Source organism: Kalmanozyma brasiliensis, assembly GCF_000497045.1.
Source record: "Kalmanozyma brasiliensis GHG001 unplaced genomic scaffold PSEUBRA_SCAF21, whole genome shotgun sequence".
NCBI lineage: Eukaryota > Fungi > Basidiomycota > Ustilaginomycetes > Ustilaginales > Kalmanozyma > Kalmanozyma brasiliensis.
In genome coordinates, this window is record NW_015961961.1 from 101914 (window position 1) to 123850 (window position 21937).

At 56.8% G+C, this 21937-nt stretch overlaps 8 protein-coding genes across 8 annotated transcripts; 5 read left to right on the forward strand and 3 right to left on the reverse strand.

Moving 5' to 3' along the window:
- Positions 1 to 2044: 2044 nt before the first annotated feature.
- On the forward strand, positions 2045 to 2731 carry PSEUBRA_003297 (uncharacterized protein; the record flags this gene model as incomplete). The annotated part of the gene is made up of 1 exon (XM_059465059.1): positions 2045 to 2731. The coding sequence occupies one exon, from the start codon at positions 2045 to 2047 to the stop codon at positions 2729 to 2731; it is 687 nt and encodes a 228-aa protein (XP_059321383.1).
- A 335-nt stretch (positions 2732 to 3066) lies between these two features.
- PSEUBRA_003298 (uncharacterized protein) lies at positions 3067 to 3786 on the forward strand (the record flags this gene model as incomplete). The annotated part of the gene is made up of 1 exon (XM_059465060.1): positions 3067 to 3786. The coding sequence occupies one exon, from the start codon at positions 3067 to 3069 to the stop codon at positions 3784 to 3786; it is 720 nt and encodes a 239-aa protein (XP_059321384.1).
- A 2667-nt stretch (positions 3787 to 6453) lies between these two features.
- Positions 6454 to 6987, forward strand: PSEUBRA_003299 (uncharacterized protein; the record flags this gene model as incomplete). Its single annotated transcript, XM_059465061.1, has 1 exon — positions 6454 to 6987. One exon carries the CDS (start codon positions 6454 to 6456, stop codon positions 6985 to 6987), a length of 534 nt encoding a protein of 177 aa, XP_059321385.1.
- A 496-nt stretch (positions 6988 to 7483) lies between these two features.
- Positions 7484 to 8872, forward strand: PSEUBRA_003300 (Tubulin/FtsZ, 2-layer sandwich domain protein; the record flags this gene model as incomplete). Its single annotated transcript, XM_016436427.1, has 1 exon — positions 7484 to 8872. One exon carries the CDS (start codon positions 7484 to 7486, stop codon positions 8870 to 8872), a length of 1389 nt encoding a protein of 462 aa, XP_016292126.1.
- Positions 8873 to 9344: 472 nt separating this feature from the next.
- Positions 9345 to 10227, reverse strand: PSEUBRA_003301 (Short-chain dehydrogenase/reductase SDR; the record flags this gene model as incomplete). The annotated part of the gene is made up of 2 exons (XM_016436437.1): positions 9345 to 9756; positions 9833 to 10227. 2 exons carry the CDS (start codon positions 10225 to 10227, stop codon positions 9345 to 9347), a joined length of 807 nt encoding a protein of 268 aa, XP_016292127.1.
- Positions 10228 to 10666: 439 nt separating this feature from the next.
- On the reverse strand, positions 10667 to 12721 carry PSEUBRA_003302 (Diacylglycerol kinase, catalytic domain protein; the record flags this gene model as incomplete). The annotated part of the gene is made up of 1 exon (XM_059465062.1): positions 10667 to 12721. One exon carries the CDS (start codon positions 12719 to 12721, stop codon positions 10667 to 10669), a length of 2055 nt encoding a protein of 684 aa, XP_059320641.1.
- Positions 12722 to 13712: 991 nt separating this feature from the next.
- PSEUBRA_003303 (Transcription factor, MADS-box) lies at positions 13713 to 15539 on the reverse strand (the record flags this gene model as incomplete). Its single annotated transcript, XM_059465063.1, has 1 exon — positions 13713 to 15539. One exon carries the CDS (start codon positions 15537 to 15539, stop codon positions 13713 to 13715), a length of 1827 nt encoding a protein of 608 aa, XP_059320642.1.
- Positions 15540 to 19045: 3506 nt separating this feature from the next.
- On the forward strand, positions 19046 to 21601 carry PSEUBRA_003304 (Mechanosensitive ion channel MscS; the record flags this gene model as incomplete). Its single annotated transcript, XM_059465064.1, has 1 exon — positions 19046 to 21601. One exon carries the CDS (start codon positions 19046 to 19048, stop codon positions 21599 to 21601), a length of 2556 nt encoding a protein of 851 aa, XP_059320643.1.
- Between the last annotated feature and the right edge of the window lie 336 nt (positions 21602 to 21937).

Here is a 21937-nt window from a genome sequence, read left to right on the forward strand (position 1 = left end):
TCACTCCCGCCCATCGTCAGATCGTTACTCCCGCTCAGCTCGAGTCCCAGATCCGTCATGCTGGCAGCAGCAACCGCTTCATCCAGCTCTCTAGCGTGACGTTTCACGGTCGGCTCGTGATGCGCTTCGCCTTCGCACTCGATCACGCCGGAGAGGGGGTCGGACAGAGGTACTTTGCGCTGATGCACGTGAGAAAGGGGAATGGGGGAGGGCCGGCAGTGGTAATGCTCAACGGGGTGGTTAAGGCGAGCGGTGTACAAGGGATGGAGAAGGGCGAGCTGGAGCGGCCGGGGAGGCTGTCTGGGAGGACACTGCTCACTGGCGGGCAGGCGGGGAATGCCCATGAGGTGTTTGACGCTGTGAAGGTTCTTTGACAGAAACGCGAGGGAGAGAGGGTGGCAAAGTCATGTCGCTCAAAGAGATACGGTGTGGCTTGAGTCTGTGAAGCTCAGTCTCAGCGCTTTTCTCACGCCTTGTGAGGGATGTGAAGCCCCACCATGTCCATCGTAGCCACTGAACTTCGATTTCCACGACATCAGCCCTGATGACGTGCGAGCTACATGACGAGCGGCATCATTTCCTCACGCTGCAGCTCCTCCCTGTCAGCTAGGCCGCGGAGACAAGAGGTATAAAAGCTCTGTCCATCTACCCGTTAGCATTCAGCCTTGTATCGTCAGCCATAATGCATCTGTTTTCTTTCCTCCCGACCGTGTCACTTCTGCTGGCTGGCGTCCTGGCAGCAGACGACGCAGCGCCCTCCAGTACCTCATCGGAACGACCCTTCATCGTCCGTTTCCAGACTCTCCTCCACCGCGAACCCTACGCGCGTCGTCTGCGCACACACATCCATTCGACCCTTGCCCTCCCGCACGTCCAAGTGGACAATCTACAGCCGAACCCGTTGACTGCGGATGAGCTTCGTACTCACCTTGTCGCCCCAGAACGCCGCCTGCTGTACCTCGGCCGTTCAGCGGGTGGTCGACCGGGCATGCTGCTCGCCATGCCCGTTGTGGACGACACTTGGGCACTCATCACCGCTCACAGGCCCACCAGCACTTTGCCCATCAGGTGGTTCTCGCATGGCTTCGTGACAGTCACAGGGGGCGATGAGGTAAGGCAGGTGCTAGTGGAGAGGGCAAGGACCCAGGAGGCGGCGCTGAGAGAAGGTCGCATGCTGAGTCTCAATCAGGTGTTGGACTACGTAACGGCATTGAGAGACTTGTAATCGCATTGCCCTTCAATCTGATCTTTGCCTGTGACTGAATGCACCGCGCGAGATTATCAATGGCGAGCAGAGCCCTTAGCGGTACGTAGCGCACAACGTTATTGAGCCTTTCGCGCGGCTCGACCCCGAAGATGGCCCGGTTGTTTGCTGCCACGTCGAGTTGTGCGGAATTCGTCCTGTCAGATTTCGAACTCCGCTCCACGCAACGAGGGTGGCGCCGACTTCGTTGTCGTGCTGACCTTCAGAACGCTGTGTGACGACATGGCTGTTTGGTTGCTCACAGCTCCTTTTGACGTTGCTAAAGCTAGACGTCAACGGCTGTTATAGTCCCACGGACTGTCCATTTGCAAGACGATGGCTTCGCATGAGAATCGGTCTGAAATCTGTCGACATGGGACAGGGCTGCAAGGAGATGCGATACGGTTGCCGCTCTGACCGGACCACGTCTCCGTATCAGGGTGCTCGCTTGACCAACAATGCCTCGACCTTGGCCCCTTTCTGCATTGCATACTCCATGAGCGTCTCACCTCAGTGACACTGTTTCGGCGTTGCACCCCTGCCTCACTTTTCTCCCTCAAAGGGTAAGTGACCTTCTCTTTTTGCTCGATGAGCGAGTTGTGATGCTGCGTAATTTGCACAAGCGCCCTCGTTCTAGGTTGGTCCTGGACCGCATCAGCAAGTTATACATGCAGATGTCCGACGCTCGCCAGACGTGTGTGCACAGTCTGATCAAGCATATAAGCACGACCTGATCGAGAGTGGCATGAGAGACGAAACGGCATCCACTCCTCATACTGAAGCCTCACTTCCGACGAAATCATGCCCGCTCTCCACCGTCTTTGCTCTCTTGCTGCTCTCAGCCTCGTGCTTCTCTGCTTGCAGGCGAACTTTGTGCTGGCGGGCGGCGGAAGCTCCACTCGTCGCAACCGACCGTCAGGTCGCAATGCTGCAGGCACGTCGAGGCAGGGTCGTTACCGCGGTGCCATTCCTCCGCCCGAGCGAGTTCCTCAGGTCCCCATTGCACCACGATTGCCCGAAGGCATGCTCTTCACGCAGCACGAGAGCCCTGTCCTAGCTCAATGGACTCAGACCCTTCCCGGCTACATTCAGAGGCTCGGCTTCGAAGGCTCCACTGCGACTGTTCACGAAGGAAACCCTAGAGAGCTGCAAAAGTACGAGAAGGCCCTCTTGACTCAGATGCGAAGCGACCAGACGAGAAAGCAATTCATCCCTCTGCTCAATCAGAATGGCCTCAAGACCTACGCGATGCCCATTCAACCCCTTGCAAGGGGCGCTTGGCCCAGAGCCTTGGGTGAGTACGCCGGCCAAAGGGGGGTACAGAAGGCGTTTCTCTTCAGCGTGTACGACTCCAACCCGGCCGTGGCGCACGCGAGGGGCATTCAGGCCTATGGAATTGTCAGGATCACGAATGCCGCTCGCCTCCATCAGCCCAGCGAGCAAGCGCGTCAAATCATGCACACCCTGCCTGAGATGCTCCATCTTTGAACGCACTCAGTCCCACAAGGAGCTAGTGTGCTATTGTTGGTAACTTCATGGTATCGACGGCCGATAGTCATCTCAACGTTTAATGTTTCCTCTTCTCGACCACCCTCTTTCTCGGCACTCGGTGAGAGGCGTGAGAGTGTGGCTTTGTGTCGTATGAAAGGCTGTCCCTGTGTCCCATCAAGCCAAGTTCATTGGGCCCGCCCGAACCACACTTCAAGAAGTTGAGCGTGCGCCTTGTTCTGATCCAAAGGAGCTCGGAGAGATCTACATAAGACAGCTTCGAACCCCCGACATCGTCTTCCCTCCTCCCTCACAGCAGCGAGCCAGACCCAACAATGACTTTGATCCGCCATCAACACCTCTTTGTCTTGCTCAGCGCATGTCTGTCGCTGATCTGCTTTCAGGCTGGGCTGGTTCGTTCTGGCGTCGGCAGCTCCTCACGCCGTCAAGGACCATATGTGCTGGTCTCGGACCAGCACGGGAGAATCACGGACACCAGCGACTACCTCCCTCTCGATTCCCCCGGTTCTTCTGACAGTCTCGAGGATCTCGGGCCTTCAGAGCACGCCTCAAGCGCCGCCTTTGACGCCGTTGTGACGGATCTGTCGAATCAAGTCCTGGAGCGGTCTGCCGAGATTCTGCCCAGTCGCCTCCGCCGTCTCGGCTACCCCTCTGCTACCGTCTCGGTCTTCAAGGACTTCCCTTCGGTCGACAGGCACCCTTTCAAAGCTGCCACGGTGGCTCAGCTTCAAGAGCAGCCTGAAAGAAAGCAGCTCGTTCCCCTATTTGGCATGGACGGCATGCGGACGTATGCCATGGCCATCGATGATGTCCCTGGAGCCCGATGGCCGATCGCTACCGGGCGTTACGCTGGTAGGGATGGTGTCACCAAGGCCGTCGTCTTCAGCATGTTTCGACATCCGCAGCCTGAGAGGATGCAGGCGATGATGAAGGTGTACGGCGTCATTCGGATCATGAACGCGCCAGACCTACATCGGCCATCGGAGCAAGCGAGACTGCTCATGCACGACCTTGTGGAGACAGCGCGAGTGTGAATCGAGGCACAATGTGTGCCGTGCGAGCTGACTGCGGCCGAGTAGTCACAAGCACGACTGTCACGCCTCGCATTCTGTTCAGTCTGACTCTGATTGTCCCACATCACGTCGTCTAGCCAATGTCTATGAAGATGACTAAATATAAAGCTATCGTCTGAGGACGGCGAGCAGGAACCGAAGGTGAGACAAGACCTTGCTTGCTTCGTGGAACTGGTCCCACAAGCTTGAGACCAGCGCATTGCGTCCATGCCTGTGGGCGTCGTCAGCCAATGTAGAGGATCGACTTGAAGTCGTAGTCCAGACCCAAGCAACTTGGCTCGTTGCATATGCACGAATGACCAGCAATATGGATCGACTCATCGTTGCAGTCTTGACAGTCGTTCGATCCGCACCTGCGATACTTTCCCGGCGTCTGTGTCATCCAGGACGATGTGTGGGCAGGGAATTGGAAGCAAGTAGTAGGGTGAACGTTGCTCGCCTTGATCTTTTCGACGCAGTCCGGCTGGTAGTAGGCGGTCATGATCGAAGCGGCGTTGCAGAGAGAAAGGGCGGTGATGACGAGTATGAGGCTCGAGGACAAGACCTTGCGCATTGTGAGCGTCTGTTGCTTGCTACCGTCTATCGCCTCTTGAAGACGCACTGGCATTTTTCGTCGTAAAGAACGATCAGCCAGATCGTTACCAGCGTCAAGGTGCCAGCGAGGATGGCAGTGGCGTTTGAGCACATACCAGTGAGTGGAAGGCGAGCAGGACCGTGGTGGCAAAGGACTTTGATGCTTGCGATCTTGACCGTGAGCTGAGATTGTGCAGCTTCACATGGATGCGTGGTTGAAGAAGATGCACAGAAAGGATGAGATCTTTATGAAGCCGGATCCGTTTGTGTCACTGCAGGCGCGCATCGGCTTTCTTCGCTCATTGACATCTTTCAGTGCATGCAGACTGTTCATTGTCGGTCGTCCCATTCCGTTCCATGAAGGTTGCCGTTTTCATTACAAACTCGCAGCGATGCTCAGACTGAACCATCTTGCGACTTAATGCCCGCCGTATCATGGTGAATCTTCTGCTGCGCACAGGGAAGGCGCCGTGAAGACACAACGCGCGCTAGGGCAAAGCTCGGCGCTGATCAGTACGTCTTTGAGATGCGCATGTCGCTATTATGCATGGTGCTTCTCATCCGACTCTCGATTCCATGCGAATTCATCTCAGAACAAGCTCGTTCGGCGGACGCTTCTCAAGTGGAAGTAGAGTTTCGCCTGGCCAAGGACAAATGAAGACGAAAGGACCTAGTGGGAGCCAGATTTGCACAAGCTTTACGTTGTGCGGAGCCATCGACTTTGAGTGGGATTATGACGGGACGCGCCTTCGATAGGGGGTCTCCGCAACTCAAATCCGAGTGGAAACCGTGAGCCAGGGGCACTGAAGTGCGGCGAGACAGAAGGATCGAGGGTGCTACTGCAATCTTCTTCGTTCTGCATTGGCCTTGTGTTCAATTACTTGTAGGGATGAACAAGCCACAATCGCTTCTCATCTTCCTTCTCGTTTTCTTGCTGGCAGCTGCGCTGCAGGCTTCTACTCGACGGCCTGATAGCCCGTACGACGGACGACGCGAGGAAGCTGTCGCCGAAGCCGCTCGACGCGACCTGCGCCTCTTAGAAGCGACGCAAGCGGGCCAGCTGGCCTACCGCTCCGCCCAGCATCGGCTGCAAACGTCCATTGCCCAAATCCAAGAGGCCTTTGACTTACCCCGTGCAGCGATCGAGCAGACCCACATCTTTCAGCCCTTCCACTACATTTCCTTCGTTCAGAACCTGCAGCATCCGGAAGCGAGGTTTGTTCGCCTTGCGCTGATTGCGCAGGAGCGATATTCGCTGTATGCAACGACAACGAGGAGTATGAACAACCGCCGCGTGCTGCTGCTCGCAAGAGTGCATCATCAGGGAGGAGCCGTCGTGCCTGTCGGACTACTGCGTGTCAGGCCAGGACCGACGCAGGGCAACAGAGTAAATTTTCACGATCTGGTCGAGAGGCTTGCCGGGGAAGGCAGGGAGAGTTGGATTTCGCTCCAGCGGGAGTATGGGCCGCTGCGCATCTTGGAATGGTAGCGATGCGAGCTGAATGCATGACGACGCTGTTGGTCGAGATTGGTGCTGCCATCTGGACAGCCTCTGGTTTTCGGTTCTCACATGTACTTGCATGCCGACCTTGTTATTGAGTCTGCTGTTCCGTCGGGAGGTCAGATGCTTTGCCTCTGTATCACGGCCATTTCATTTTGCAGGGCAATGACATGGAGCGCACGTTTCACGTTTCTGTCCATCTTGAATGAGCGGCTGATGGCGTGGTAGGCATCGATGGCTGTGATATGTTCCCATGATGGAACCGGCCTCATCTCCACCATCGAGCCGGCGCCAGAGCCGGTCTCACCTTGAAGGCACGCTTTGGCAGCTTCGATCACTAGGTCACACGCCCGGACCGGTCGGGATGGGCAGCATCACGTAGTCTCACGGTTCGACCTCGGCCACGTCCGATGTCCGACCAGCCTGTGTCACGAGCGCACGGAGACGGATGAAGGCCTATAGCCTCTCCATGAACTTGCGACGCGATTTCCTAGCCCCATATAAGGCGACCCCCCCTGAGGCACCTGGCCACGCGTCTAAGCGCGGCGTCCACAATGAGACCCATCTTGCTCTTTATCGCTTCTATTCTGATGCTGTCGTTGTGCACCCGGGCGGTCGAGACGGACGCAGGCCTGGACCTCGATGTGAACCCAGACATCGCAGAACAGATCGCAGGCATGGCGCACGCCCAGACGTACGCGCACCAGATCGAAAGGCATGCCTCGCTTCCTTCCTCTTACTTTAGCACGGTCATCGGCTGGACGGCAGACGGCTCAGACCGTGCTCGTTTGCGCATCGCTTCAGGTGGCTCCCGTTTTACGCTCCTCCGCGACCCCGCCGACCCATTGGGTCACGTCGCCTACTCGACCTTCATGTATCAGCATCCAAGAACGAGGGTCTGGAAGCGCGCAGTGATGATTCTCAGCCTCAGGCATGGTGTCAGAGGAGCTTTGATTGGGGAAGCACACTTTCCGGCGGGAGTGTCGGAAAGAGAGGCGTTCGAGACGTGGAGCAGACTCAATGCCGAGGCGCATTGGGATCGGAGGAGCTTGCTCAGGGAGTTCGGTCGAATGGCGCTGCATGTTTGAAAAGTACCCTCTTTCCGCCGCGTCGACGGTCAACTCGCCGTGGAAAGAACGTGCTACTCGTAGCGATCGCGAAGTTTGGACGAATGGTCGTGAGCAGGCTGGCGCCTGTGGTGGGCTCGAAATCGAGAGGATTACCGCTCGAAAATGGGGCATTGTTATGCCGACATCTCATGTCGCCTCTCCGGAAAATATTGAGACGCGTTCGAGATCAACACACCGAAGCGTACCGGGCGAAAAAGCACGAGGACGGGGCGCAAGGCGGCGAGGCTCTGTTGAATTGCAAAACGAACAGACACGCGTGTTCTGCCTGCGGGTGTGTGTTGATCTACGAGGTGCGTATCGTATCGGGATCGCTGTTCGTTTGCTTGCCCATCTGCGCACGCCCAAAGAAAAGGCGGAGAAACACACACCGACACACAGACACCCTCGAATTCCTAGATACTTGCGCTTGGATCAACACCATCACTCACATTCTTCTTCGCGCGACTACTACAATATGCGCGAGCTCATCACATTCGCCGTTGGTCAGGCGGGAAACCAGATCTCGTCCGCCTTCTGGCAAAGCATCCTCAACGAACACGGTCTCGATGGCACTGGTCGGTACATTGGCGATAATGAGGAGGAGCAACTCGCCAGGGTAGGCGTCTTCTTTGAGCCCTCTGGTCAGGAGGGCAAGTTCGTCCCACGATCCATCCAGGTCGACTTGGAACCGGGCACTATGGACACCATCCGATCCGGTCCACTGGGCAAACTCTTCCGACCCGACAACTACATCAATGGCGAATCCGGCGCTGGTAACAACTTCTCCAAAGGATTCTACACCGAAGGCGCCGAGCTGCTCGACCAGGTGCTCGATGTAGCGCGAAAAGAGGCAGAGAAGGCCGACATGCTCCAAGGCTTCCAGCTCGTCCACTCGCTCGGTGGAGGTACTGGATCCGGTCTCGGTACCAACTTGCTCACCAAGCTGCGCGAGGAGTTCCCCGACCGAATGCTCGCAACCTGGTCCGTCCTTCCCTCGCCCAAGGTCTCCGACACCGTCGTAGAGCCGTACAATGCCACCCTGTCCTTCCACCAGCTCGTCGAGAACTCGGACATGACCTTCTGTCTGGACAACGAGGCGCTGTACGACATTTGCCAGCGCACGCTCCGCACCAAGAACCCCACCTATGCCGATCTCAACTCGATCATCTCCTATGCCATGTCCGGTTGCTCCACCACGCTTCGTTTCCCTGGTCAGCTCAACTCGGATTTGCGCAAGATGGGTGTCAACCTGGTCCCCTTCCCGCGTTTGCACTTCTTCACCACCGGATTCGCGCCGCTGGTCGCGCCCGGATCTAAGGCGTATCAATCGCTCAAGACGTCCGAACTCATCGCGCAGGGGTACGATCCCAAGAACATCATGGCGGCCATCGATCCGCGTCATGGAAAGTACCTCACCGTCGCCGCCATCTTCCGTGGCAAGGTCAACGCGCGCGATGTCGAAAACGAGATGTACAACCTCCGCGAGAAGAATCCAGCCGGCTTCGTCGAGTGGATCCCCAACAACGTGCTCACGAGTCTGTGTGACATTGCGCCACCGCAGCTCAAGATGTCCGCCACCTTTATCGCCAACACCACGTCGATCCAGGAATTGTTCAAGCGCACGCACGATCAATTTAGCCTCATGTTTAGGAGGAAAGCCTTTTTGCACTGGTACACGGGTGAGGGGATGGACGAGATGGAGTTCACCGAGGCCGAGAGCAACCTGATGGACCTGATCGCGGAATATCAGCAGTACGAGACGGCTGGTATCGACGAGGACGAGGCGTACGAGGGCGAGTACCAGGAGGAAGGCGCAGCAGACGGCCAGGAGTATGCCGATGATAGCGTCCAGTATGCGGAATGATCAGGAAGACCTGTGGAAATGGTGAAAATGTATATCCTCGATCTTGATCGCGCACCCTCTTTGTATACTCTCTCCTTGCGTGTAAAGACGTTCCTTCCGATGCAGTGCCAGGCTGATTGAAGTGCCCGAGTATGTTTGCCACTCTTTTGACGTTTGTCGTCGGCTTCACATTCATCTTCGGCAACAGCGCCAAGATCATGTTTGAGAGCATGATTTTCATCTTTGCCACTCATCCTTATGATGTAGGAGATCTGCTTTGCCACGTGGATCAGCTTTTTCGTTCAGAACGGCAATCACTGAATCCGTCAGGCCCAGTGTGAAAACCGTCTCTCTGCACAGGCACTGCGGGCGTGCGAGTAACTTTGTATTGTCTGAGTAGATCACGAAGGTTCTGATGTGTGCCGACGCTGGAGAGACAAGTTCAAAGCGTCGCCTGCGTCTGCATGCGATCACACGACGGCACTATGTCTTCTCACCACTTCTCCACCGAGGGACGCAGATCCACCTCGAACGCCCACACGCTGCGAGGTTGTCGTGCGGTATCGAGGTAGACCTGGGCGATGGCGTCGGCGTCCATGCGCGATTCAGCCGCATACTCCTTGCCCAGCATCGAGTCGGTGCGGTCGGTCACAATGATTCCGTCAATGATAAAGTGGGCCACGTGGACGCCTTTGGGGCCCCATTCTCGAGCGAGGCTCTGTCCGATGGCGCGCAGGCCGAACTTGGCCGCTGCGAAGGCGGAGAACTTGGCGCTGCCTTTGATCGACGCCGTGGCTCCCGTGAGCAGGATGTTGCCCAACGGCGTCTTCGCGTCTTTGTCCTGCGAACTCGAGCTCGAAGTGATGGCCTTCAGAATCGCTTGAGAGAATACAAAGCCGCCGTAGCTATCACCACAGAAAAAAAGGTGTCAACAAGACGGGGTCCCACACTCGAACTCGGCGAGAAAAGGAATGAACTCACACCTGCGTCTTGTATGCGTCGTCCAGCTGACTCGGTTTGGTCTCGAGGAAGGGAGCGATGGCAAAGCCTCCACCGGGGTTGAAGACGCCCGTGTGGATCACCGCATCTTGATGTTGAGGCCCGGCCTTGCCGCTCCCAAAATGCTCTTGAATCTGCTCCACCGTGGTGTTGACCGACGCTTCGTCTTGCACGTCGACTGCATATGCTACTGCTTTGCCATGTTGGCCCGGAAGACTGTTGATCTGCGACGCGAGCGACTCCAGGCGATCCTTGGAACGCGAGAGAAGCGCCACCGGATGACCTTGCTCAGCGAACTTGCGGGCAACGCTAAAGCCTAGTCCCGGCCCCGCTCCGACTACCACCACAATCTGCTTGGCTGCGGCTGACAACGACATTTCGAAACTGGAAAACCGGCTCGTAGATGGTATGGTCAACCTGGAAGGAGTGGTGTCAAGAAGAGCGGAAGAAAGAGAACGAAAGGGTCGGTCTTTATACATAGCCGACGCTGGATAGCGCGCACGTCCTTCGAAGTGCAAGACCCTGCAGCTCAGCCGTTTCTGGATGACGAATTCCCCGGATCCTGTCACGCGAGCTTCATCTGCCTTCACTAATTATCGAAGCATAGCTTATTGCCGAGGCTTCGGGTTCAACACATGTTTCCGTGAGAACGAGTCTTATTCCAGATATGATCGCAGGCAATGGATGTCCAAGGAGCTGAGCTCGTCAAGCACGCCAGTATGGCTAGTTTGGTCGACACCAGTATGGGTAGCACTGCTAATCTAGTATGGGTGTCATTTGTGCAACGGGTGATGACCGTCCTCTCAACGTTTCGCTTCATGCCGTCGCCGGGGGAACCACCACAGGCACACAGAATCGACCGTACAGCGATAGCACCGAGTACTGCAGACCCTGGGCGACCTCGACCTGAAAGGCGGCATACGGGACCTTTTCGCCGTCGATGCTGATCAACCCGCCATTTTTGAGCTTCTTATCCCCTTCCTTTCGCTTGGGCGTCACTCGGATCGCCTCGACCTTGAGGTAGGTCATGGCCTTCTGGTAGACGATCTGGCCGTTCTCCGCGTATCCATTTTCCGGCACCTTGGCGACCCGACCTCCGGCGTGCAGGATCATAGCCACGTCGATGGTGCCGTCGTTCGGCAGCGCAAAGGGAAACTGCATCATATCGCGGCTGACAAAGGGGAGCTTGCCGCCGTACAGGCTTGCGATGGGTTCTTGAATGCGCATCCAGCCTGACTGCGAGGCATGCCCGTCCTCTTGTGTCCCGTTGAGGGCGGCTCCGATCTGCTTGGCCGAGGCTGGTTGCGACAGGAAGGAATGGGGCCAGGAAGGATCACGCATGTCGAAAGGCGGTGGTGCGCTTGCATCCGAGGTGACCGGTTCGGTGACATCGCCGTGCACCAGGCTCGGTAACGGAGAAGCAGGCTCGGAGTCTGCGCGCCCATTCTGCGATGCAGCATGCTGCTCCTCACGAGAATGGCTACCTTCTGCCGTGCCATTCTCCTCGACCGATGACGGTTGCTTGCCTTGGTGAAAGTCAAGGACCCTTTGGCGCATCTCTGCTCTGTTCTTGCTGCCGCGCGGGCCGAGCTTGATGTCGACATCCACTTCGCACTTGGCATTGCGCAGGACCGAGGTCGCGTAGCCAATAGCGAAGCGAGTATCGCCGAGCGCGCGAAGATGCTCTGTACCCAAGTCGAGATCAGCCAGGATGCCGATGGCTTGGGACAGGAACGAATAATACTGGACGAAAGGCTTGGAGGGGGCATCGATGAGCCTGGCGACGTCCTCCGACCCGCGCGCAATTGTGTTGGGGGTGCCGTTGATGGATGAGTCACGTTTCGCTTTGCCGGCGCGTCTCCCCACGGTACCCGCGAGGGGTCTGCCGGGCACGGGGACACCGGGCGGGAACGCCGAAGCAGGCTGCGTGATCGTCAGCAGATCGAGCTTCATCGGGCGGCCCTTGATGATGTTGAGACAGGCCAGTGCCAGACTGAAGCCTTGCTGCGCGCCGAGAAGGTTGATGGACATGGCGTTGCCGCTTCCAGCCGGAATGGGCGCCAGGGGCAAAGCGAGCGCCGCGCTTGCATCTGGTCGCCTCGCAAACCCGTTGAGCAGCTCGTGCAAGAGACCGTCCCCGCTGACCACGCCCACTGCGTCGAATTCGTGTACGTCGAGGTCGCGCGCAATCTCTACTCCGTGCATGCGATGGGTGGTTATTGTGACGTCAAGCTTGCAGCCTGCGGCCTCGAGGATGGGACGAGCGCGGCTTTCAAAGAGCTGTCGCGCTTTGCCCGGTCCTCCGACTGGATTGATCAGCACCTTGACTCTTCTATATGGCGTGACCTTCTCGTACGCTCGGTTCATGACCAGATGGGCCCATGCTTGCGTTCTTGCTTCGACGTCCGCTGCGCTGGCTGTAGTGACGACTCGTGCCTCGATCTTGACAAGACGCAGGCTGGAGCAGGGTCCTTCGAGCTGTTCTCGGAGTCGCTCGGATCGTTGCGCTGGTGTGAGCGCATCAAAAGTTTGCTGCGACAAGGGCTCCATGCACTGAGGCAAAGGTTTGGCCTTCTTGAAGAAAGAGAAGCCGGAGGCTTGTTGTTGTTTCTGCGCTTGGACAGGCGGCGATAAGAGACGTACGAGAAGCGAGCCGCCGTCCGAGTCCGATACGAAGGATGCATTGAGTACGAGTATCAACGGAACACGAACATAGGCTCTGCCTGCGATGGAGTCTGCTGGCTGCTGCTTGTGATGGCCGCGAACGACAAAGAGAAACTCGTGATCGCATCCGATCGAGGCTGGCTTGCCATCTATCGACACCTCGACCATGGTGGAAGCACCGCCATCTGAAAAAGCGGCAGCTGCCATGCTGGGCCGTAAGTGCTCACAAGACGGAGCCGGCTGGGCTCTTGAAGGCGAAAGGATACGTGGCGAGCAAGCCAGCGTGTATGATGTTGGTGACAGGCTGAAGTGAGAAAGAGAAGGGTGGAGAGTGTGGAACCGGGCGTGGCTTGTTTCTTGTCTTGTCTCAGGGTCCAAAACGGAGCTTATTTGGTGTTGCTGCGAGGAGCTTGCTCGGCAAGCCTTTCCGCAAGTCACGCCAACTGTGCAGGCAGCAGACGAATGACTGGGCTGGGCCTGGTCACGATGCAACAAGATTGCCCCTGAGCCGACGACAAAAGCATAAGTAGTCAGCAGCAGTGACAGCCTGGATGGCGCGTGCGGACGATCCGGCCTAATTGTGCAGCCGCCAATCGACTCGCTTCTCACGCGATACGCTCTCGTTCGCTGTGAGAAAAAAGGGCGAAGGAGCTGTGACTTTAGAAGGTCGTCCTGCAAGCAAGAACCAGATCCTTGACTTCCAGCCTCATGGTCTCGAGTCATGCATCATGTTTGCAGGCCATGAGCGTCAGTCAAAGGACCGCAGCACTCGACGCAGCCTCGAGACAGCATATCGTGTTGCACCGCCAAACATGCGCACTGCCATCCGTCATCGACCTCCATGATCATCTGGGTTGGCCGAACTTCGAGCCTTCGACTTTCGTACGTCTCTGTGCCCGGGCAACTTTTCGAACAAGTACAGCTTTCCATTCCTGGTGGTGTTACACGTGCAGATCTAGTCGGCTCAAGGCCAAATACAGGGTAGAGAAGTGCATTGTGAAGATGGGTGATTTCTCCGAACCGTGCCTCTTGACGGTGCGGCCAGATTGGGGTTGGTGAACGGCTGCCGCATAAGCGTGAATGGTGCGACGCGCCGTTCGAGGAAAGCGAGGACGAAAGTGATGCAAAAGATGCTGAGATGACGTAGAAATACAGTCGTGGGTGATGGTGGCAAAAGTCTGTCGGCTACGGGAGGCTCCTACTGCCCGCGCCGCGCTGGCATCTTGAGGTCGAAGGGCTTGGAGCTCAAGGGCTGCGCGGGATTGATCGGCACGGGCTGGACAAGCGGCGCTTGCGCTTGCGTCGTCGGGTCTGCTTTGTGCTCGATTCCCTGGCCTAGATTGAGCCATGCTGCGTGTGGGTTGAAGCTGCTATTTGCATCGAAGCGAGCATGTTCGGCCGGGCCAACCGGGGGCGTTTCTTCGTCGGTCGACATGGACGACCTCGACGCGGAAGCAGCCATCCCTACGCGTGGTGTGACACTTTTGCCGTGCGAGACCAATTCAGGAGTTGCTGAGCTTTGCGAACCGCCAAAGGGCGTGGCTGAGCTCTTAAGATCTGAGCCGACAAAGGGACTGACACCGAACGCGTTCGAGTGCATCCTCGCCGCATTGCTGTCGAAAGACGCCGCAGGTGGCGTTGGTGATGCCGAAGTGCCATGTCCGTAATCTGTGCCAGACGGCGCGGGATGGCCGGAAGTACTGGAGAGATCGAGGCTGGCAGCAGTGCCGTAAGGTCGATCGATGCTAGCTGCGGATGTCACCATGTTGCTCGGCGCCATTGAAGCTCCCGAGGCCGGCGCATACGTGGCTTCGCTGTACGTAGGGGCCGCAGAGCGCAGTACATCTGCTGACGCGGGTCGGGACACGACAGGTGCGCCGGGACGGAAAGGAGCTGATGACAAGGCATCGTGAGACGGCTGTGGAGACATGCTGTGCGTGAGCGAGCCAAAGGAAGGCGGAGGCGTTGTCGACATATCAAAAGCGTCGTTCTGGAAGAGATTGGGGGCCATCAGCGAGTTCGAGGTGACGGGTCGCTGCGTCAGGGAGCTGCCTGAGCCACGCGTGAGGAAATCGGAAAAGCTGAAGCGTCTTCCACCAGGCGTAGTGACGGTGCCGTTGGGGGTCAGGCCGAAGCCGGGCGTCGCTGGCGAAAGGAAGATGGGGAGTCGGTCTTGGTCCGGCATGGGTATTGACATGTTGGCAATGGTCTCGGCTCGATTCGAGCTCGTGGTGGGACCACTGGTCGCGATCCGTCCCGACATGCTGCTATTTGAGTCCGCCATCATGCCCATGTTTGACATGCCTGTGCCCATCATGCCGTGCTCTATGCTTGGACCAGAGGCAAAGCTTTGACCGTAGGAAAGGGGATCGAAAGCGCTTTGACCTGCCATTTGACCGGGAACTGCCAGATTGCTGGCGGACTGAGGCTGGCTCTTTCGGCGGATGGCGGCATTGATGGTTTGCTTTGCGGTTGGCGAGATGCCTACAGTGCCAACACCTGCACCGAATCCAGCACCAATGCTGGTGTTCGCCGCGTAAGTATTCGAGCCATCGAATTGAGTGCTGCTGTTTGACGGAGAAGGTTGCTCTGCCTTGCGCTTGACTCCGCTGGTCTTTGAACTGCTGCCCCTGCCGCTTCCACCGTTGCCAGATCCTGACCCGCCGCCATTGTTACTGCCAGATCCGCCGAAGTCGGAGAGACCTTCACCGCCGGCATTGTCATTGTCGTCATTGTCGTCATCGTCGTCATCAGAGTCCTTGTCATTATTGAGGTAGTTTTGAGGACCTTTCCTCTCTGCAACGCCGTCGTACTCTGTGTATCGCAACAGCAGGAGGTCGATGTCGGTGGAACAAAACTCGGCGAGCTTGCCATTGTGACCAAAGACGATGACAGCTACCTGCGAGTCGGTCAAGACGGCGAGTTCGTGCGCTTTCTTGAAGAGACCCGCCTTGCGCTTGAGGTAAGTGACGGATCGATTTCGATCCTCCTTAATAGGCTGAATTTTGATCTTCTTGCGACCCATGTTGGAATGCTCGGGGTGACTCTAAACCAGAAGACGTTTGTGTGTATGGATCCGCGTGGCAGTTAGAGTGAGTACTGGGTCGTCTTACGTCTTGTGTGCGCGGTCGAGAAGAAGCAAAGTCGGAATCAACAGTTCACAACGAGTGAGTCGAACATCAAAGTGCGTGCCAAGTTGAGATAAACGAGCAATTGAGATGTGCGGATGGACCGAGCAAGAGAAACGACTGCCGTGATGAAAAGGAAGCAATAGTGGCGGTAGCAGCTGGGTGAAAAGGTCGTCGTTGTGCTGGGGACAGTGGGTCGTGGATCGAGAAGACGCTGTTGTCAGGATTGTTGCGAAGTCACACTGCCGCTGGCGAAGGCGTAGCGGAATGAGCCGATGCTGAACGGCGAACTTCCGAGAAGGATGTGATGATGTGATGGATGTGATGGACGAAGAGGTGGTTGTGATGGTGGATGCGCAGGATGCAAAGGCTCCGCTCCGTTGTGACCGTAGCGAAGGTGTCAACGTGTATGCACGGTGTGTGGATGAAAGAAACCGGAGCGGCTCGGTACGAGGTGAGAGGCGGAAAGAGGGTGTGGCATTTGAACAATAGAGCGGAGAAAGAAAGCTCTAGACTACGGAAATGCATTTTTGGCTCGACTCAGCTCATATCCCCAAGGCTGGGCTTCTGAGGCCCGCAACCCACTCTACTTTTTGTTATATTTGATGTTCCTTTTTTGTTCCGACGCAACCACGGCCCAACCGAAACATGGCACATGAAATGAATTTGAGATTGGACGGCTGTCCCTGTGCTGCTGACTCTTTCCACCTCTTTGTCGGGTCGTGCGCTCGAGGCGACACTAGAGCTTAGCCTCGCAAAGAGAGCTGCTGTACTGTACTGTAAGACTTGTAATCACGACGGTCAAGTCGATCAGAATACAGGTCAACTTTGATTTCAGATCCCGAAGACGCTTCTTGGGATCTCGAATTCATATCTAGACATGTGCCTTTGATTAGCTACCTTCCGACTCGTTCGGCAGTATGAACTGGTACGTGCTGTTTGACCGGGGTGTAGCTACCAAGTCAAGCTGCTCTGGCATGCCCGGGAAGGGCAGAAGATACACGATGGGTCAGGGACGAAAGGTCCGCTCGCCGTAGAAGAGCGAAAAGGGGATTCGTCGACGCGGAACAACCTCGAACGGCATCTGCCAAAGGAGCGGGCAAGCTGTTTGCATGTTTTGGTGCGCAAAAAGTAGCTATTTTTGGGGTGTTTTTGTGCAGTTTGGCTCGGAGGGTCAGGAGATATGCGCGCTTTGCTCTACGCCGCTTCGGAATCCGACTCGGCAACGAATCACATGAGGCAAGCCTTTTTTCCTCTCCCCCTTTCTTTCTCGCTGACCCACTGCGCCCTCTCGCCCACATGGTCGGCTGCTGAGCCGCTTGATTGTTTTGCCTTTGCTCATCCTTCATATCTCTCGTGTCGATTTCGATTCTGGACGACCCTTCACTCGCTCAACTGAATCCCTTCGCGTCGTCTCCAATCAGGGACCTGCGCTGCGCCTATCTGTCCGCTCATGCCTGCCAGATTCCTGTTGAACAGAGGCAGCCAGCACCGCCTTGCACAACGCCCGTCCGACCAGTCGATCGACTTGATCACCCCACGCCAAGCTCCGCCAAGCCTGCTTTGCCAAGGCGCAACAACCCCTTTTGCTCTGCGACTTTTGCAAGCAGTCCCGATGCTTCATTTCTATTGATTCCTGCTCGGCGCCCCACCGAGACGGCTCGTCGATTCAACGACATCGTGGTCCACGACCGGGAACCCGAATCCAGTTCGTCTCCCTGAAATCTTGCGAGGCTATAGCAGTGCTTGCTGCGGACCATGTGATGTAGTGGGTCGTCGTCGTGGCTCGTCGTCATCTCGGACAGGCAGGTGAAACCAGTCACGACTTGGTCGCATCCTGACTGGCTGCCTCCAACGCTCTTCGGCATGATTGAACACCATTGGACCGACGGTGATCCAAGCGAGAGGCAGCATTGCTCGCTCTTCGGCCTCGCTTCAGGCAGATCGGTTGGGGCCGCGACCCCATACAAGATGCTTGCCGACAAGAGGATCAAACGCCGCCCTCGGCTTGCCTTGACAAGCACGTCAGCGCACGGCACTCTCGAACCTCACTTCATATGCCGAACCGAACTCTAAGAAAAGAACTGGAATGTTAGACCATCCTGTACCAAGCGAGAGATGACCATTCGGCCGTGTTTGCTGGAGACCAAGCTGCCGGTGACTTCTCAAAAGCAGTCTCGTGCGTGCACCGCCAAGAAGCACGGTTGCTGCGGGAAGAACAACACCAAAGACGCCGATGACCCCTCTTTTCCTCGCCAGCAAATCAAGCTGCACACATCGCGCTGCGCCTGCCATGCACCTACCATACGGTCGCCTGTGACGAAAGGAAACCAAGGGATGTTTCGGACACAGTGAGCTTTGATTCGTCAAAGTGAACGATCAAGGCGGCGCGGGGCTGAATATGCACCTGATGCAGTGAAGGTCGGAACCGCGAAGACCCCCCTGCCGCTTATTGATGAGTGACGGGCGCGAGGACTGCAGACGATACAACGGCGTTCGCTTTCCGTCCAAGCAGTGACGACAGACACCTGAAACAGCGACGTGCTTAGAAGGAGAAGGTGTAAGCATGCCACGTCGCGTTGAAGAACAAGCCATGCTACCCTCGACTTCGCCAAGAAGGATCAGCGTGCTCAGTGAGCTTGCCGAGCGAGGCTCCGAAGAACAACACCTCATCGACCCTGCGGCTTGGGGCTTGAACCCCGCTCTAAAGTCACAATTTTGACCATTGCTCACGCCCCTTTCAGAATGAAGCGCTGCGCTACCGTAAAGAATTTCGCAGCCAGCCAGCAAAGGTGTTGTTGCTTCCTCGGCTCGGTCACCAACCTAAAAAGTGTGATCTTTCCGAAAGTCAAAACTTGGCTGCAGCTCCAGACATATCGACCACGCACTACACACGTTGCACCTACCACCCGAGTTTAATTCGTGTTCAAGAAGGAGCTTTCTTGCTCTCTCACCATTACATGCTCATCAAGCCGCAGCGAAGCTCAAGTCGACAAGGATCAGAACCCGCTCGTCGACCAGAATCAGGCGCCCGTCAACCTTCACTGACGACACGATCGCTGCTTCGGCTGCTCCGTATCGAGCGACGTCGACACTAGACATTCCTTCGGCACGCTTCCGACAGCTCAGAGTCGCCAATTCACCTGACCGGCCTGACCGACGGAGATTGGAAGCAGTCTTGATCATCCGATCGGCTTGTCTCGTCATCACAGCTCCTTGACATCCCCCCTGGTCAGGAGATTTTGCATTGCGGCACGTCCGACCTGTCATCAGAAGTGGATCGTCTCCGACACTGCCAAACATCTCTGCTCGCTCTAGCTGGTCTAGAGCATAGACGCGCTTTCTCTCTTATACCAACCATCTCCGCTTTTAAGCTTGAAAGGACTGCGAGCTGGCCGCCACGATGACTTCGCTTCCATACAAAGCAGCCGACAACATGGACGTCGGCGACATCCCGTTGACCAACTTCCAGTCCCATCGTCCCCAGCGATCCAACGACAGTGCTCAAGCTGACTCTGTCAGTGGGCCATCGCCAGCGCACTTCCTTCACCATCAACGGGTCGACGACAACGATGATTTGCAAGGTGCGGATACTCGCACTCAGGGTGCATACGACCACCTCAAGAACGGACGCGCGACCGCGCAGAACGACAATGCCAGCGCAAGTGGCAGCGGAAGCGGAAGCAATGGCGACTCCTCGAATGCTACCAAGAATGGATGGAACGCCAATCATGACACCTTGGTCGAGCGCATGCAACGTCCCACCAAGATTGGGCTTCCACTCCACCACGATGCATTTGAACCACCTCAGGCTCCCTTCGCGAGTGCAGATGCTCTCGGCGGCCGCACAAGCCGCCCCATGTCGGTTGCTAGCTCTGCAGACGAGTCCGAGGACTTCGACTGGGACACTTCCAGCGGGGAAGACGACGACGAGAACGACGAAGCGCGCACTCGCAAAGGCGCCAAGATCACACGTGCCAAACGTGGGCGCAGAGTCTACCTCGCCTGCCTTCGCCTCGCTCGACCCGTTCGTATCTTTCTCGCGGCTCTCATCGGCACCGCTCTTTGTCTCGTCCCTTTCATTGTAGTCACTGCGACCGACAATGGCACGTCCGCTCGTTCCCAGGTCGTCGTCTGGAGCGTCTGGATCGCCATCATCTGGGCGGCTAGCTGCGGCACCTTCCTCGTCGTCGACTTAATCCCGCCCTTGGCGCTTCGTCTCGTCCTTGCCGTCTACGGAAAGGCGCCTGAGATCGTCAAATCATACATCGAAGCGTTCATGGCCACCACACTGTACGTCAAGCTCGTTCTGTGTGTCACCTGGGCTTGGATCAGTCTTGGCGGCGTCCTTGCCATTCAGTACTCGTCGTCTTCTCGTCCCGCCTACTGGCGCACCATCTTCAAGGTCATCCGCGCACTCTTCGCAACCAGCATCATCTTGCTTGTCGAGAAAGTAGTGCTGCAGTTCATCGCCATCAACTTCCACAAGACCGCCGTCCAGGATCGTCTCGAACAGAACCAGAAGGCGCTCAGAGCGCTCGACAAGCTGCACGAGTCCAAGTATCTCATGCAGAAGCGCCGCTTCAATCCGATACGAAGTCGTCCCGCTTCGCCTGGCTACAGGCAGGCCTACGGACTGCACGCTGCCAAGCAGTCACGCGACGGGCTTCTTGGCTACTTTCCGACCTCGCAACAGGCCAAAGCAAGTGCGGCAGCCGAAACCAGTGAAAAGCAATCCGCCGGACAACCAGAACAACAACAACAACAACATCATCATCATCACCACCACCATCATCACCACCATCCTTCGCTGCATCGCCGCGACGGCTCCCACACTCCGACACCGAGCGATCTCCAGAAGCAAGCACGCAAGACCAACATCGCCTCCCAGATCAGCGAAGCCATCGCCATGGCCACCATGAAGGACAGTAAGCTCTACAAGGGCAGCTCCTCTGGCTCACAGCGCTCGGCGCGCAAGCTCGCCAAGCTCCTCTTCACCAATCTTGCGGACAACAAGTCGACGCTCGTCGCCGAGGACTTTGTTCCCTACTTCAAGAGCGAGGAAGAGGCGCGCGAGGCCTTCAACGTCTTTGACGCCGACCGCAACGGTGACATCAGCAAGGAGGAGATGCGCGAAGCTGTTCAGCGCATCTACCGCGAACGTCGCTCCCTCGTCACCTCGCTCAAGGACATGTCGTCGGCCATCTCCAAGCTCGACGGCGTGCTCATGTTCCTTGGTGTCATTGTCGTCATCTTCCTCTGGCTGCTCATCTTCAGCAGCGGTTCCGCCATCTCCAACATCGCCCCCCTTTCGACGTTTGTCGTTGGCTTTTCGTTCATCTTCGGCAACAGCGCCAAGAACATCTTCGAAAGCATGATCTTCATCTTTGCCACTCACCCATATGACGTGGGCGACCTGGTTTGCATTGACGAGGAGTGGATGTTCGTCAAGGAGTTTGGGCTATTGAGCACGACCTTCCGGACGACGGTCAACAGCGAGATTGTCGCGCCCAACGCGATGCTGGCGACGAAGAAGTACATCTACAACTCGCGGCGAAGCGGCCCGCAATGGGACGTAACGCTGATCCAAGTCAGCTTCGAGACGTCGCTCGAGACGATCGACCAGCTTCGTCACAAGCTGTCGTCGTTTACCAAGGAAAACGACCGCGACTTTGCGGGTCCGCTTGACCTCAACTTCGACTCGATCAGCCAGCAGAACGCTATCGAGCTAGTGGTCGCATTTCAGATGAAGACAAACTACCAGGACTGGGGCACGAGATGGACGCGGAGGACCAAGCTCATGCGTCGGATCAAGACCGCATGCGAGGAGCTGGGCATTGTCTACTCGATGCCGCCCCAGCCGATCACGTTCCAGCCCAGATCCGGACCGGCGCCGTTCAAGTTTGGGAATGCGTCGGTGGGCATACAGCAGATGCAGCAGAGGCAGACGTCGCTCTGAGCTGGTCTTTCAGCAACAAGCCCTTAGGACAGTCGATAGCGTCGAACGCAATACAAACCACTTGCGCGCCCCGTCGTGTTCGAGCAGAGAGATACTTCACACGACCTCAGCCATTGATCTTACGTACCAATTTGAACAATTGAAGCAGGCTTCATGGCTCATAGACCATGTTAAGGGATAGCAGGTTGATGCTACGGCATCAAACATGCGCAGCACTGTCCGAGATCACCAGAAGTACGGTCTGGTCTTCTCTCATCGTAGAGCTGTCTGCTGCAGGTGACTACGGTCTAACATGCCGTAGGCTTGCGAAAAATCCAGTGACGTGTTTCAGACCAG